The sequence below is a fragment of the Trichosurus vulpecula genome, chromosome 4 (genome assembly GCF_011100635.1).
Source record: "Trichosurus vulpecula isolate mTriVul1 chromosome 4, mTriVul1.pri, whole genome shotgun sequence".
Classification (NCBI taxonomy): Eukaryota; Metazoa; Chordata; class Mammalia; order Diprotodontia; family Phalangeridae; genus Trichosurus; species Trichosurus vulpecula.
In genome coordinates, this window is record NC_050576.1 from 214129038 (window position 1) to 214144807 (window position 15770).

General features: G+C 40.6%; 1 protein-coding gene across 1 annotated transcript in view; it reads left to right on the forward strand.

Annotated features, from left to right (window-relative positions):
* CCDC57 (coiled-coil domain containing 57) overlaps positions 1-14271 on the forward strand; it is a 312170-nt gene extending 297899 nt beyond the window's left edge. Inside the window, exon 18 of the mRNA XM_036754111.1 lies at positions 12494-14271. Coding sequence (XP_036610006.1) covers positions 12494-12699 — 206 coding nt within the window. The 3' untranslated portion in view covers positions 12700-14271. The remainder of the gene's footprint in view (positions 1-12493) is intronic.
* Positions 14272-15770: the final 1499 nt, after the last annotated feature.

The following is a 15770-nucleotide window of genomic DNA, read 5'->3' on the forward strand; positions in this document are numbered from 1 at the left end:
CACCCAGACCAAGCAGACCGGGAGCCAGGTGGAACAGGCCCTAGCGCCCTGAATCAGTGAGCTGGGGCAGTTACCAGACTTCTCAACCCACAAACACCAAAGACAACAGAGAAGTTTTGTGGGAAAAGCTGCATGGAGTGAAAGGAGTTCTCAGTGTAGCCACCACCACAGGGGCAGCGGAGGTAGTGCAGCTCTGAGGACAGAACTACAGCTGTAGTTGCTTCTGGTCCCAGGCCCACCTGGTGGGAGGAATTAAATGGAAGATCAGAGCAGGACTGCAGAGCCTGCTTAAGATCTGAGTCCAGTCCGGGTTGGCTGTTCTGGGGGGAGGAGGAGCACTGGAGCGGCACAGCTTGCTATGTAGAAATGGCTCTGAAAACAACAGCTCAACCCGTCAAGCTTGGGACAAAATACTCTCTACTCTACAAGCAGTCATACCCCAACAAAAACTCAAGGGTCAGGTAGTTGGCTGGGAACATGGCCAGGCAGAAAAAATGGACTCAGATTCAGACTCAGACTTTGGAATCTTTCTTTGGTGACAAAGAAGACCAAAATACACAGCCAGAAGAAGTCAACAAAGTCAAAGAGCCTGCATCAAAAGCCTCTAAGAAAAGTATGAACTGGCCTCAGGCCATGGAAGAGCTCAAATAGGATTTGGAAAAGCAAGTTAGAGAAGTAGAGGAAAAATTGGGAAGAAAAATGAGAGTGATGCAAGAAAATCATGAAAAACAAGTCAATGACTTGCTAAAGGAGACCCAAAAAAATACTGAAGAAAATAACACCTTAAAAATCAGACTAACTCGAATGGCAAAAGAGCTCCAAAAAGCCAATGAGGAGAAGAATGCCTTGAAAGGCAGAATTAGCCAAATGGAAAAGGAGGTCCAAAAGACCACTGAAGAAACTACTACCTTAAAAATTAGACTGGAGCAAGTGGAAGCTAGTGACTTTATGAGAAATCAAGATATTATAAAACAAAACCAAAGGGATGAAAAAATGAAAGACAATGTGAAATATCTCATTAGAAAAACCACTGACCTGAAAAATAGATCCAGCAGGGATAATTTTAAAATTATTGGACTACCTGAAAGTCATGATCAAAAAAAGAGCCTAGATATCATCTTTCAAGAAATTATCAAGGAGAACTGCCCTCATATTCTAGAGCCAGAGGGTAAAATAGAAATTGAAAGAATCCACAGATCGCCTCCTCAAAAAGATCCTAAAAAGAAAACTCCTAGGAATATTGTCGCCAAATTCCAGAGTTTCCAGTTCAAGGAGAAAATACTGTGAGCGCCCAGAAAGAAACAATTTGAGTATTGTGGAAACACAATCAATAACACAAGATCTAGCAGCTTCTACCTTAAGAATATGGAATATGATATTCCAGAGGTCAGTGGAGCTAGGATTAAAACCAAGAATCAACTACCCAGCAAAACTGAGTATCATGCTCCAAGGCAAAATATGGATTTTCAATAAAATAGAGGACTTTCAAGCTTTCTCAGTGAAAAGACCAGAGCCGAATAGAAAATTTGACTTTCAAACACAAGAATCAAGAGAAGCATGAAAAGGTAATCAAGAAAGAGAAATCATAAGGGACTTACTAAAGTTGAACTGTTTTGGTTACATTCCTACATGGAAAGATGATGTGTATAATTCATGAGACCTCAGTATTAGGGTAGCTGAAGGGAATATACATACACACACACACACACACACACACACGTATATATGTATATGTGTGTATATATATACATATGTATGTATAAGTGTGTATATATACATATATCTATAGTCAGAGGGCACAGGGTGAGTTGAATATGAAGGGATGATATCTAAAAAAAAAGTAAAATCAAATTAAGGGATGAGAGAGCAATATATTGAGAAAGGGAGAGATAGAGTAGGGTAAATTATCTCACATAAAAGTGGCAAGAAAAAGCAGTTCTGTTGGGAGGGAAGAGGGGGCAGATGAGGGGGAATGAGTGAATCTTGCTCTCATCAGATTTGACCTGAGGAGGGAATAACATACACACTCAATTGGGTATCTTACCCCACAGGAAAGAAGGAGGAAGGGGATAAAAAAGGGGGGATGATAGAAGGAAGGACAGATGGGGAAGGAGGTAATCAAAAGCAAACACTTTTGATAAGGGACAGGGTCAAGGGAGAAAATTGGATAAATGGGGATAGGATAGGAAAGAGCAAAATATAGTTGGTCTTTCACAACATGAATATTGTGGATGGGTTTTGCATAATGACACACATGTGGCCTATGTTGAATTGCTTGCCTTGTTAGGGAGGGAAGAGGGGAGAGAATTTGGAACTCCAAGCTTTAAAAGCAGATGTTCAAAAAAAAAAGTTTTTGCATGCAACTAGGAAGTAAGATATACAGGCAATGGGGCATAAAAATCTATCTTGCCCTACAGGAAAGTAAGGGAAAAGGGGATGGAGGGAGTGGGATGACAGAAGGGAGGGTTGACTAGGAAACAGGGCAATCAGAATATATGCCATCTTGGAGTGGGGGGAGGGTAGAACTAGGGAGAAAATTTGTAATTCAAACTCTTGTGAAAATTATTGCTGAAAACTAAAAATACTAAATAAATAAATAATGGGGGGGGGGGGGGAAGGGGGTGTGAGCCTGGGGCTTTATACCTTGTTAGCAAAAGAATGTGGGCCTGGGGCTTTGCACCTAGTAAGGCTTAATCAAAGGCACTTAATTAATTTAGCATTCTAAACCAGTAAAAAAAAAAGTCCCACCTTAATTACCAATACAAGTAAAAAAATACACCTGTTCAAATATATGAACTGGATCTGGGGACAGTGGCTACCTAGGGGCAGCTGCTGTATTGAGTCTGGGGACCTATGGTGTGGTTAAAGCCAGATTGCGTGATTAAATCATGATATGCCTGCTGTTCAGTGGGGCCCATAAAAAAGGTACAATACTGGGGCTGGGGACAGCATTATTAGAATTCCATGAAAGGCAATATTAGCAGTTTGGGGGAACTAAGAAAGGCTTCCTGAAGAAAGTGGGGCCTAAGCTGAGTTTTGAAGGAAACCATGAAAACTAAGAGGCTGAGGTGAAGGGGCAAAGCATTTAGGAATGAGAGACAGTCAGTGCAAAGGCATAGACACAGGAGATGAAGTGTCAAGAGTACATGGAGGGGAGGAAAGTGTAAGACATTGGGAAAAAGAAGGTGTGACCGGATTATGAAGAGCTTTACATGCCAGGGGACTTTCTATTTGCCTAGCGATAGTGAAGAGCTCTGGAGCTGGTTGAACAGGGAAGTGATATTGTCAGACCTGCCTTTTAGAAAAATCACCTTGGCGGCAGAGTGGAGTAGGGAGAGACTTAAAGCAGGAAACCCAGTTAGAAAATTATTTCAATAGCACTGCTCAGAGGCAGTGAGGACATGATCTGGAGTTGTGGCTATGTGAATAAAGAGAAAGGGGCATATACAAGAGATGTTGTGAAGGTAGAAATGACAAGATTTAGCAATGGATTAGTTATGTACACTGAGCGAGGGTGAAGAGTCCAAGATGACACAGGTTATGAGGCTGGGTGACTGGGAGGATGACAGTACCCTCAACAGTAATAGAAAAGTTTGGGGGGAAAGATAATGGGTCCTGTTTTGGACATATTAAATTTGAGATGGAATTAGAAAGACCTAAATTGAAGCCCACCCTCACTCACTGGCTTTATGATGTTAGATAAGTAACAACTTCTCTGTGCCTCAATTTTTTCACCTGTAAAATGAGAGTTGGACTAAATGACCTCTAAGATCTCTTCCTGCTCTAAATCTATCATCCTTCGATCCTATAATCTACCTCTCCCTCCCCTGCCCCATCTTATCCAATTCACACTGGCAGGTTGGATTCCCAGAGGGGTGACTGCTACCTAAGGTTCTAGGTCACCCTATAAGTGACTTCTCCTAACATTGTAGTTCATGAGCTCCCACCACTATGTTTCTCATGAACAATCAACCAGTAGATTCAGTTCTTAGGGCATTTACTCAGTTGGTATAGCAAAAAAAAAAAAATAGTTATAAAATATTTTCCCCAAAACCCCTTAGGCATATTCTCCCATAAAAAACAGTCTGCTATGAAGAGAGTGGATATAATGGTAGTCAGACACATGTGTAGGGAACATATATGGCCAAGGCAACTCACAACTCTGGAACAGCAAGGTCTCTATGTCCTTTCTTTCTCCACAGAATCCTGATGAAGTTCACTGTGGGGCAGGCCATCAGTATCCATGATGGACAAATCACTCTACTGCTAAGTTGGACTGGCATAGAATATAGTGTCCCAGCTGAACAGATGGCTCACCTGGACCTCCTCAATGTTACAACACTCAACCTTGACATTATACTTCCTATCAATTCTTCCTTAGCAGTAATTCTCTCATTTGTTCCACACTCTCTATTTCCACTTCCCCCCTAGTACAGGCCTAGAAGTATTTGCCTAGAATACTGAAATAGCCTTCTAACAGGTTTTCTCAGTCTCCATTCTCCACCCCTCACTTCACCCTAATTCATCTTTTATACCACTGCCAGATTAATTTTCCTTATGTATAATTCATCATGTTCCCTAATGCCCTCCAAATAGATTTCACACTCCTTTGCCTAGACCCTGTACAATATGGCATGATCCCACTTTCCAGCCTTAACTTATGTTACTCTTTCAACTATCTGTTCAAACTACTACTTTCTCTTCTCTGAATATATCTTTCTTCCTTGTGCCTCCACTATACTTCAAATGAGATAAGTTAATACAACAAACAAGCAATCTGACTTTCACATTTTCCCTGTTTATATAATATTGGGTTGTTCTGGGGTTGATTGAGGAGCTGACGGAAGAGGGTTGTTAATCAGGGGGCCAGAAATTCCATCAAGTAGATTGGTAGGACTCAACGGAAAAGGGTCCCCTTGATCAACCAACCCCAGTCCCACTCTGATACACTTTTTTTAAATGATCTGTATCTCCTGAGACCAGGAAATAAAGATTTGAGATATTTGAGATAAATGAGATGATATTTGTTTAAAAAAACAAAAGAGCACTTAGCACAGTGCCTGGCACATAGGCACTATATAAATGTTGATTCTCTTCTGTTCTCCTTCCCTTCCTGAGTTATTACAATCAAATTTTCTTCTGGTGGAGGAATTAGAGAAATCTAATTTATAAAGAGAGTTACCAAAAACATAAATAAGAAAATTTAAATTTCCTTCAGCTATATGACAGTTTTAAGACAGAACTCACCTGCTAGTTTAAAATGTGGGCTTATAGGTGGAGCCAAGGTGGTGGCTGGAAAGCAGGGACTTGCTTAAGCTACCCCGCCAAATCCCTCCATACACCTGTAAAAAATGGCTCTGAACAAATTCTAGAGCTGTGGAACCCATGAAATAGCAGAGGGAAACAGGTCTCCAGCCCAGGAGAGCCTGGATGGTCGCTGGGAAGAGTCTATCGCACGGTGCTGAGCGCAGAGGGCAGCCCAGCATGGGCTGCGCTGGGACAGGCCAGACCCGGAGTCAGCCAGCCGAAACAGGCCTTGGGGCCATGAAACAGTGAGCTGTGGCAGTTACCTGACTTCTCAACCCACAAATGCCAAAGAGCAGGTTAGAGGGAAACTGGAAAATTGAGTTCAGAGTGATCTGATAACCAGCCCTGGGGGTGGTGGAGGTGGTGCAGTGGTGGCGGTGGCAACAGCAGGAAACTCCTGAGGCTGCTTCCAGGGCTCCAGTGTCAGCTGCTTCCCGAGTCCCAGGCTCACACAGTGGGAGGAATCTAGCAGCAGATCAGAGCCGGAGTGCAGGGAGCGCTTTGTGGGCACAGAGGCAGTTTCTCTTGCTGTGCCCTGCTTGGATCTGCATTGCGGTCCTGGTTGGCAGTTCTTGGGGGAGGAGGAGTGCTGCAGTGACAGAGCCTGGGGGGATGATGCAGTAGAAGTAGCTCTGAAAACAGCAGTGCTTGGACCCCAGAGTTTGGGACAAAGTACTCTCTACTCTACAAGCAGTCATATCCTGACAAAAAGCTCAAGGTCAAGTAATTGGCTGGGAACATGAACAGGCAGCAAAAACAAACTCAGACTCAAACGCGGACTCAAACTCAAACTCTAGATCCCTTTTTTGGTGACAAAGAAGATCTAAACATACAGCCAGAAGAAGTCAACAAAGTCAAAGATCCTACATCAAAAGCCTCCAAGAAAAATATGAATTGGTTTCAGGCCATGGAAGAGCTCAAGAAGGATTTGGAAAAACAAGTAAGAGAAGTAGAGGAAAAATTGGGATGACAAATGAGAGTGATGCAAGAAAAACATGAAAAACAAGTCAATGACTTGCTAAAGGAGACCCAAAAAAATACTGAAGAAAATAACACCTTAAAAAATAGACTAACCCAAATGTCAAAAGAGCTCCAAAAAGCAAATGAGGAGAAGAATACCTTGAAAGGCAGAATTAGACAAATGGAAAAGGAGGTCCAAAAGACCACTGAAGAAAATACCACCTTAAAAATTAGATTGGAGTAAGTGGAAGCTAGTGACTTTATGAGAAATCAAGATATTATGAAACAGAACCAAAGGAATGAAGAAATGGAAGACAATGTGAAATATCTCATTGAAAAAAACCACTGACCTGGAGAATAGATCCAGGAGAGAAAATTTAAAAACTACTGGACTACCTGAAAGCCACGATCAAAAAAAGAGCCTAGATATCATCTTTCAAGAAATTATCAAGGAAAACTGCCCTGATATTCTAGAACCAGAGGGTAAAATACAAACTGAAAGAATCCTCTTGAAAAAGATCCCAAAAAGAAAACAACTTGAATATTTTGGAAACACAATCAGAATAACACAAGATCTAGCAGCTTCTACATTAAGGGATTGAAGGGCTTGGAATATGATATTCTGGAGGTCAAAGGAGCTAGGATTAAAACCAAGAATCAACTACCCAGCAAAACTGAGTATAATGCTCCAACTAAATATGGATTTTCAATAAAATAGAGGACTTCCAAGCTTTCTCAGTGAAAAGACCAGAGCTGAATAGAAAATTTGACTTTCAAACACAAGCATGAAGAGAAGCATGAAAAGGTAAACAAGAAAGAGAAATCATAGGTGACTTCCTAAAGTTGAACTGTTTTGTTTACATTCCTACATGGAAAGATGATGTGTGTAATTCATGAGACCTTTCTAAGTATTAGGGGTGTTGAAGGGAATATAGACAGAGGGCACAGGATGAGTTGAATATGAAGGGATGAGATCTAAAAAAATAAAATAAAATTAAGGGATAAGAGAGGAATATATTGAGAGAAGGAGAAAGGGAGAGATAGAATGGGGTAAATTACCTCACATAAAAGTGGCAAGGAAAAAGCAGTTCTGTTGGAAGGGAAGAGGGGGCAAGAGAGGGGGAATGAGTGAATCTTACTCTCATCGGATTCAACTTGAGGAGGGCATAACATACACACTCAATTGTGTATCTTACTCCACAGGAAAGTAAAGGGAAGGAAATTTTAAAAAAGGGGGGGATGATAGAAGGGAGGGCAGATGTGGGGAGGAGGTAATCAAAGGCAAACACTTTTGAAAAGGGACAGAGTCAAGGGAGAAAATTGAATAAAGGGGGACAGGATAGGATGGAAGGAAATGTAGTTAGCCTTTCACAACATGAACATTGTAGAAGTGTTTTACATAATGATACTTGTGTGATCTATGTTGAATTGTTTGCCTTCCTAGGGAGGGTGGGTGGGAAGGGAAGAGGGGAGAGAATTTGGAACTCAAAGTTTTAAAAGCAGATGCTTAAAAAAACGTTGCTTTTTGCATACAGCTGGGAAACAAGATATGTGGGGAATGGGGCATAGAAATCTATCCTGCCCTACAAGAAGGTAAGGGGAAAGGAGATGGTGGGGCAGGGGTGAAAGAAAGGAGGGCTGACTGGGGAATGAGGCAATCAGAACATATTCCATCTTGGGGTGGGGGGGAGGGTAGAAATGGGGAGAAAATTTGTAACTCAAAATCTTGTGGAAATCAATGTTGAAAACTAAAATATTAAATAAAAATGGTTAAAAAATTAAGTGTTCATCCATTTAAAAAAAATGTGGGCTTATAAACTGTTGTGAGCAATACCCCTCACTATACTCTTGGGCTTCTGGTCAGAAATGAGACAGCCTAGGAGGAAATGGGGTGAGGTGTTGTAATACCTGAGATGGCTCTGGCTCAGTATAAGATCTTTCATTGTAGTTCCTTTCCCTTCCCTCTAGCAGAAAATTAGTACTTCTGATTTACAGCCTGCCTTTCAAGTATAAATATTATTGTTCCTATTTTGCAGATAGGGTTCTAAGTTAAATAGAGCTTAAGTAATTCACCCACTATCACATAAATCATTGCCAAAGCTAAGACTAGAACTTAGGACTCCTGACTTCCTATCTGATTCTTTCCCACTAGACAACTTTGCTTCCCCTATTTATGTTGCTCTATCCAATGAGAGACTGGAGTGGTCAGATATTGTTCTACGTGAAGATAAAGTTGAGCAGAGGTAAATAGAGAATAGCCTATTTTGTGGAGGAGAAACAAACAGCATTACAGCAGTATAATTTTGAGTAGAACTATCTTTGTATGTGCATGGCAGGAGTTGCTCCAAAAGCAAACAGGAGTACATTCAAGAGCTGTCCAGTAATCTTATCCTTTTTGTCAACATTGATCAACTCTTTACTACCAGACTGTGTCCATGCTAGGAGCATGCAACAGAAGCATGAGAGAACTTGGAGGGGAGCAAGAAGGCAAAAAGCTGATTTGAAATGTTTGGTTAATAAATCCATTAAATGAAGGCCAAAGGAACTGAATTTATTTACTCTAGAAAAAGTTGGAGAGGGAGTAAATAGCATTCTTCAAGTATATGAACGGAGATAAAATGACTAAATGGGCTGAAGCTGCAAGACATTTGGGAGGACTTTCATACTGTAAACATTATGAAATATTGGAATAACCATATTTTTTTCACAATAATATGCCCTTTGACTCAGGTCAATCATTAAATTTCCTTCTGTCTTTATTACCCTCTCTGTTGGTTTATCTGTTTGTGGGCTAGGTTTTCGTTCAGGCCTTCTCTCTTATCTTTTGATATTTGAGATTTTCTCTTGTATTCCCTATTACTCACCTTTGGGAAACCTCCTCACCCTCTAACGTCTTCCCCTTTCCACTGTTGTCCAAACCCTTAAGGCTCAGCTGCTAAGTTCCTGTAGCCTCCTCATGTTAGGAAATCTAGGGGTCTCTGTTCCTTCAGGCCCAGAGCTCTAGTCTCCTCTAACCTGTGACTCTTTACCCCAGCTGTCCTGACACAATTTTCTTTCTTTCTTTTTTTAATCCAACACTTTAAAATTTTTTAATTGACTATAATTGTTTTAATCCTGAACTTAAACATACAAAAAAGTGTGTCCATGTACAAAGTAGAAACAAAGAGTTGTATATGTAATTGTGAATCTATATTCCCTACCACTTCCTTTTTTAAAAGTGTACTGTATAAGAAATCCAACATTTTACTTTCAAAACTACCCTGCTTGTCCTTGTTTCCTTCTGAATTTCTATCTGAACTCCTCTATGCACACTTTTAAATGTTTCTGTGACCCTCATATTTTCCCCCCTTTTGGGCGTCATTGCTGCTATCCCTCTCACCTTCCCTCCTCCCTTTTCCAATTAAAAACAGAGAGAAAAAAAAGAATCCTTGTAACATATAAGCATGATCAAGCAAAACACATCCATATAGTGGCCATGTCCAAAAACATATGACTCCTTCTACACCATAAGTCCATCACCTCTCTGTCAGATGAGAAACATCATAGGCCTTCCAAGAGATGTGGTTAACCACGGTCATTGCTTTGACTGGAGTTCTTAAGACTTTTCAGGATTTTTTTTTTTGTTTATAGTGTTGTTGTCATTGTATAAATTGTCCTATTTCTGCTTATTTCACTCTCTATTATTTAATGTTAACCATGATTCTCTGAAATCATCTCTTTTGTCATTTCCTACTGTGTAATAACATTCCATTAGATTTGTTCAGTTGTTCTCTAGTTGGTGATCACCCCTTAGTTTCCAGGTCTTTGTTTCTTTCTTTCCTTTTTTTTGTTTTTGCTTTTCCTTTCACGCCCCCTTTAAAGTCAGGAAGTTAGTTATGCTTTCGAATATTCCCTCTTTGGTATTATCTTCCCTCTTAAAATCCCTCCCCACCCCTGGCTTTTTATCTGTGGAGCTTCATGTATTTCGGCACCAAACTTGTGTGTGTGTGTGTGTGTTTAACCCTCCTTTGTCTGGTTCAGATAAGAATGAAATTTACCTGAAACCCACTCCTCCCACATCTTCTATGTTTGTATACTTTTTCTGACACACTTCAAATTGTGAAAAATAGTAAATTCCACTCCTTCTTCCTCCTTTCTATATTGATATATTCCCTTTAACCTCACTTTCTTTCCTTTCTTAGAACCCTCAGAATAAAACCAATCCACCCCCAAGTCCTCTTTTACTTACCTAATTCTGTCAATACATTTTGAAGACATTAAGGTTCTGAAAAGACACTGTTTCTTCTCCCCATTAGAATTTTAGCAGTTTATCATAGAGCCCCTTCCATTTGCTCAAATAAATTTACCTTTCTAGATTTTTCTGGACTCTTGTTGCTCACACTTCAGAATTCCTACTCAGCTCTGCCTTTTTCATCAAAAATATTTGAAAGTCCTCTATTTCATTAAAAGTCTCTTTTTTCCCCTGAAAGTTTATACTTTGATTTTTGCATTCTTTTTCCTTTTAAATGGCTAGACAGTCAGTGTCTCCTTGTTCAACATGGTGGCTTGGGTACAGTCTCTGTCATGGGGAAGCCCTATACCTCGACCCTAAGTCTCAAGACTATCCTGCTCACTTGGGTTCATTGCAGTGAATATATGGGTTTGGTTGGGAGTAGGAATATTGAAGAGCTCCTAGATTTTCTAGAGGTTAATTCATGAGACTTTTGTCTAATGTGTGTAGAGGGGGGAAACATTATTTTCCTATGGATTAAGGTTATAATTATTATGTAACTGACATATTTCTTTTGCACTTTGGGGACTGGAGGAATTTAGAGAAAGCAACTAACTAGTCAGCCAACTTGCTCCTTATGTGATGTACCTCAGTCATCAATTTCCTGTTGCTCAGATTGTGCCCAGTGTCTTCTAGTTGGCTGTTTTTACTTTATGTCTGGTTAGGTCAGTTTTTAAGAAGGATCATTCGAGGTAGAGGTAATAGGTTCAGGTTTCACAGGGTTAGTTAAATTTCATGGGTTAGCTAAATTTTACTCTGAGTCACAGCCACAGACTTCATCTCTGAACACAGTCCATTGTCTTGAATGCATATCACCAGTAAAGAGCAGTAGAGGGATATATTTAAAATTATATGTAAATATATAGAAAATTAAAATGCCTGTAATGCACGCAGTGATCCTGGATTGGAAGTATCATCTTAGTAGTAAAAGGCTAACATGATGTTTAGAAAAGTGATAGAGACAGCCCACGAACTTTATCTTCTCAGTCACCAAGGGATACTCGAAAAAGATGAAGTGATTGAAGAACTAACCAATTATAATTTTCTAACATTTGCTTTTTCCGGCTCTCCTGCTTGAGTTAAGCCACGTGAAGTAGGACTGACTAAAGTAGCCAATTTCTCATGGTGCAATGTTTGAACTTACTCACAGAAAAGCAGACAGTTGGGTCAGACATTTTTCATTCTTGTCATTGTTGGCTCAGCTGTTGTTCAGCCAGTAGGAGGTTAATGGCTATTGTGGGTACTAGACTTCGTTTTGACAACGTGCCCATCAGGTGATGGTGCCAGTAGATTATGAGCACCTTGAGGGCAAAGATTGTCTTGACTCTGTATCCTTGGCATGGTGTCTGGCACATAGTAGGTGTTTAACAAATGCTTACTCACTAACTGTTGAGAGCTAATGAAAAGCTGCCTGAGAGGTGAAACTTCAAATAAACTATTAACCATGAAAGTGCACATTTCTCTTTCTTTCGGCTTAGAATGGGACCAAAATCTGAGGTTTCTATTTCACAAGAACTTGTATTTCTCTAGGTCCAAGTGTCCTGAGTGCCCTAGTGGAGAGTGTAGGGCTAAGGCTGGATCAGAGAAGCATTTAAAGAGCACATGTTCACAAGGACCTCCTGTCCCTCAGGACACTGAGGACAGGACACAGTAGCTAACGTTGTTGTGCAAGACAGTTGCAACAACCGCTTCTGTAGGTTCTCCAGCTTGTCCTGGCTCCAATTAAAGAAACTCAGGCTATTCAAGAGATCTTGATGGCGAAGGGAAAAGGAAAATAATTTTAAACCAACAGCCAGTTCCTTAACACATCCAGAGCTTCATTTTCTTACCTGTACTTATACCACAACCACATGCCCTTTTAATCTTAATTTTTAAGATTTTTTAAAAATTTTAATTTATTTAATCTTTTAGTCTTAATAGTCTTGACAAAATTCTTTTCTCTTTCTCTTTACACAGTGGAGCTTCCAGCACCCAGGGCAGCTGACAGCCTCCAAGAACTGAACCACGATACAGCAGGGACTCCCAGAGCTTTTACCATTGAAGGGATGAAGTTGGAGGTCCAGCCGAGACCAAAATCCACCAAGCCTTCTAAGCCGCATCCTGGAAAACCGAAAATTACTCAGAAATCATCAAAAATCAGGAACTATAATGTGAAAGACTAACCTTAATATGACAGTGCCCAGCTCCTCTCTCTCCAATGATAGGATCTAGAATTAAAGTCTCTGTACTGGAATTTGTGGACAGCTCTGTTGTTGGTGTAAGGGGGATGGAGGATCAAAGCAGGAAAGTAGGTTCTTAGATTCAGAGTAGAAACTTCTATGTTACACATTCTGTTAGAGACGGCTTTATTGGTGTTGCCTACAGAGTTAATTAAAATTAACAAGCATCTTAGCTTTTATATTAGTCTTGATGGTAGGTTGTGAGTGTCCTATATGGCATAAATACTTATACTATGAATCAAAACTAAAGAATGTCATGAAAATCTCTTACTTCCTGGGTAACAGTAGCAAAAGTAACCTACTGTTACACTGAGGTTTTTCTCTCTGTTACCAGACCTATCCAGTTTCTCAGATATATGGACAGTGCCCAGCTCCACCTGAATTCCTGTATGTGTGATGGGCATTCTTTCTTTTTTTAGAAAACTTGGTAAGAGAGCAGGAAGATGTCCATTTGTAGTAAAAGTGTCTCTTGTGTATTTTCCCCTCACTGTTTAACACTGTGATGGAGCTTCTCAGTGCCAACCTTGCAAGAGGAAGAGGGCTATATCCTTTAGACCTTATACTTTCAGGGGACACTTTGATAAGGAGACCTACAGAATGGTGTGACACTAGGAAAGCAAACATTTTCATATTAATTCAAAGTTACCCCTGCCACCCTTTTGTTAGGCCCACATATGCTTCTTCTTCAGTGAGGACAGCAGTGTCATTAACTCAAACTGAATCCCTTGTTGCAGAAGGTTGGGTCCTTTTAGGCATCCTTTTCAGTCCTACATTTCAAAAGGTAGAAACAAGCATTTTTTCTCCCAGGCATGAGCTCAGCCTTACTGCCAACATCTAGAAATGGGTCATGATAGAGTTATTTCTAAATAGTGGGGATCATTTCAGTGTGCTGCAGGCTGTGGACATAGCTACTTATTTCTTTCAGTGGTACAACCCTACTGTGGGTTTTGAATTTCCAAAGGCTTACCTTAGATCTCATTAGCCTTCCCCCTGGAAAGCAGGCATCATATGTGGCCAGGCACCTGTGTTATTCTCAACAGCCTCTTATCCACTTTATGTCACTAACCTAAGTGTTTTTTCCAGCCAGGACCAAGAGGAGTAGCCTTAGGATCCAGAGATAGAATGAGGGACCTAAGCATTGACTTCTTCCTATTGGCAAAGAGGTGAAAGACTAGGGGCACAGAGTGAGACATTTTCAGACATAGCCAATGTGTTGATTTGTTTTGCTTGACTGTACCTATAAGGGGATAAAGGGTGGGAATGGGAAGGGGTAGGGGAGGGGTATAACTTAGTGAGTAGTGATAGAGATGCAAAAAAGTGAGCATCAACAAAATACTTAAAATACACAGAAGAAAAAAGTTAAGGGGATACATAGGTCAAGTTTGTCACTACCTTGTAAATTTACATTTATGCAATAGTCCTTTTTTGTTCTTGTATGTTGAAATGTTTGTGTTGATGATTGCTAAGTTCATAATAAAAAAAAAAAACATCTAAAGCCTCTTCAGCTACAAATGTATATGTTGTTTCCTGCTTCTTGCCATGCAACCAAAAGTTTCCTTTCCCCAGCAATACGTCTGTTACAAGGGTCCTGCCACTTACCCACATGGAACTCACATGCTATGCCACTGTTAGAAAAACAGCCAATCCTGGAGGTCAGCACTGGCCCTGCCCAGAAAAACAGCCAGTCCTGGAGGTCAGCACTGGCTCTGCCCTATACTCGAGCGCCCCTCCTCCTCCCCCTATTTCTATTTTGTCTTTTTCCAGAACTCTCAACCTTTCCCTACTCCTAGTGGAATACTAGCTTAGTTTAGTCAATGTAAATGTACTCATTGTACTACCCACACTCGCTGAGTACGTGGCGCCATGGTTTATGGCCTCCTCCCACATCTCTACCTGCTGAATCAACCCTTCCTTTCCTTCAAGACACAGTTCAGGACCGACTTCTAGATCAAACTTTCCCAGATTTCATGCTTCTCACACTCCCAACTCTTAAGTCATTCCTCTTTCCAGGAGCTCTCAAAACATTGTTTTGCCCCTCCTCTGTATTTGTACTATTAAAATTGTTATTATCTCACCCACTAGATTGTAATCTGTTTAAGGACATTTTTGTATTACTACAATCTACCACCTACAGAGTATACATTAAATGGGCTATTGAATTGGACTTGAGCAGCTAGATTTTCCTAAGGGCTTTGAGTTAACATTTTCTCATTTTTCTGCCCGTTTCCTTTTCTCACACACTAAACTAGACAAGCAGCTCCCTCACCTTCTTCCCAGGATTTATAAGGGCCTCAGTCCACTCCTGCAAGGTGCTATAAATACCAGTGGTGTTACCAGTCCATACAGCTGCTTGCTACATAATGAATAATCTGAGAGAGAACTTTGGAGACAGTTGAAAACACCTCTGCCTTCCTGTAATCCAATATATCCATAGTTTGCTTCAGCTAAATTTGAATTGGCCAACAGGAAAAGGGAGAATAGGTTTCGAATTTATCTACTTGGTTTTTTATGTCTGGTCATTTCAAAGGGTCCCTTATTCAGGAAAATACAGTATGTTGTACTTCAAGGAACTATGGAGTTCCCTACTTAAGACTTACGTTAAGGGAGCAGAATGAACCCCAAAAGTCGAGTTTTGTACCAAAGGGTAGCAAGGCTTACCAAGAACAACGTCATCTCCTGCAGGGAGCTGCAAATGATTGCCTCTAAAATCAGTGGAGAAAGAGGGAGACCTGATTTAAGAACTTCAGATTGCTAGGGACCTCCAGATAGAAAATGAAAATTTCTGGAAATTGAGATGAGATAGAACAAAGGCCATTCAAATGACAGCTTGAGTGACTGAAGGGAGGAAGCAAAGGAATGAGTGAAATACCACAGACCAACCTTTCCTCTTCAGGAATCCGTGCTGAACCACTCACCACCCTTCTTCAGGCATTTGTTAAATTCTGATATAGGTCCCTTTCTCTTACGATGGCGTGGACCAATTCATCTACAAAGGAAGGGGAGGAGGGGAAACC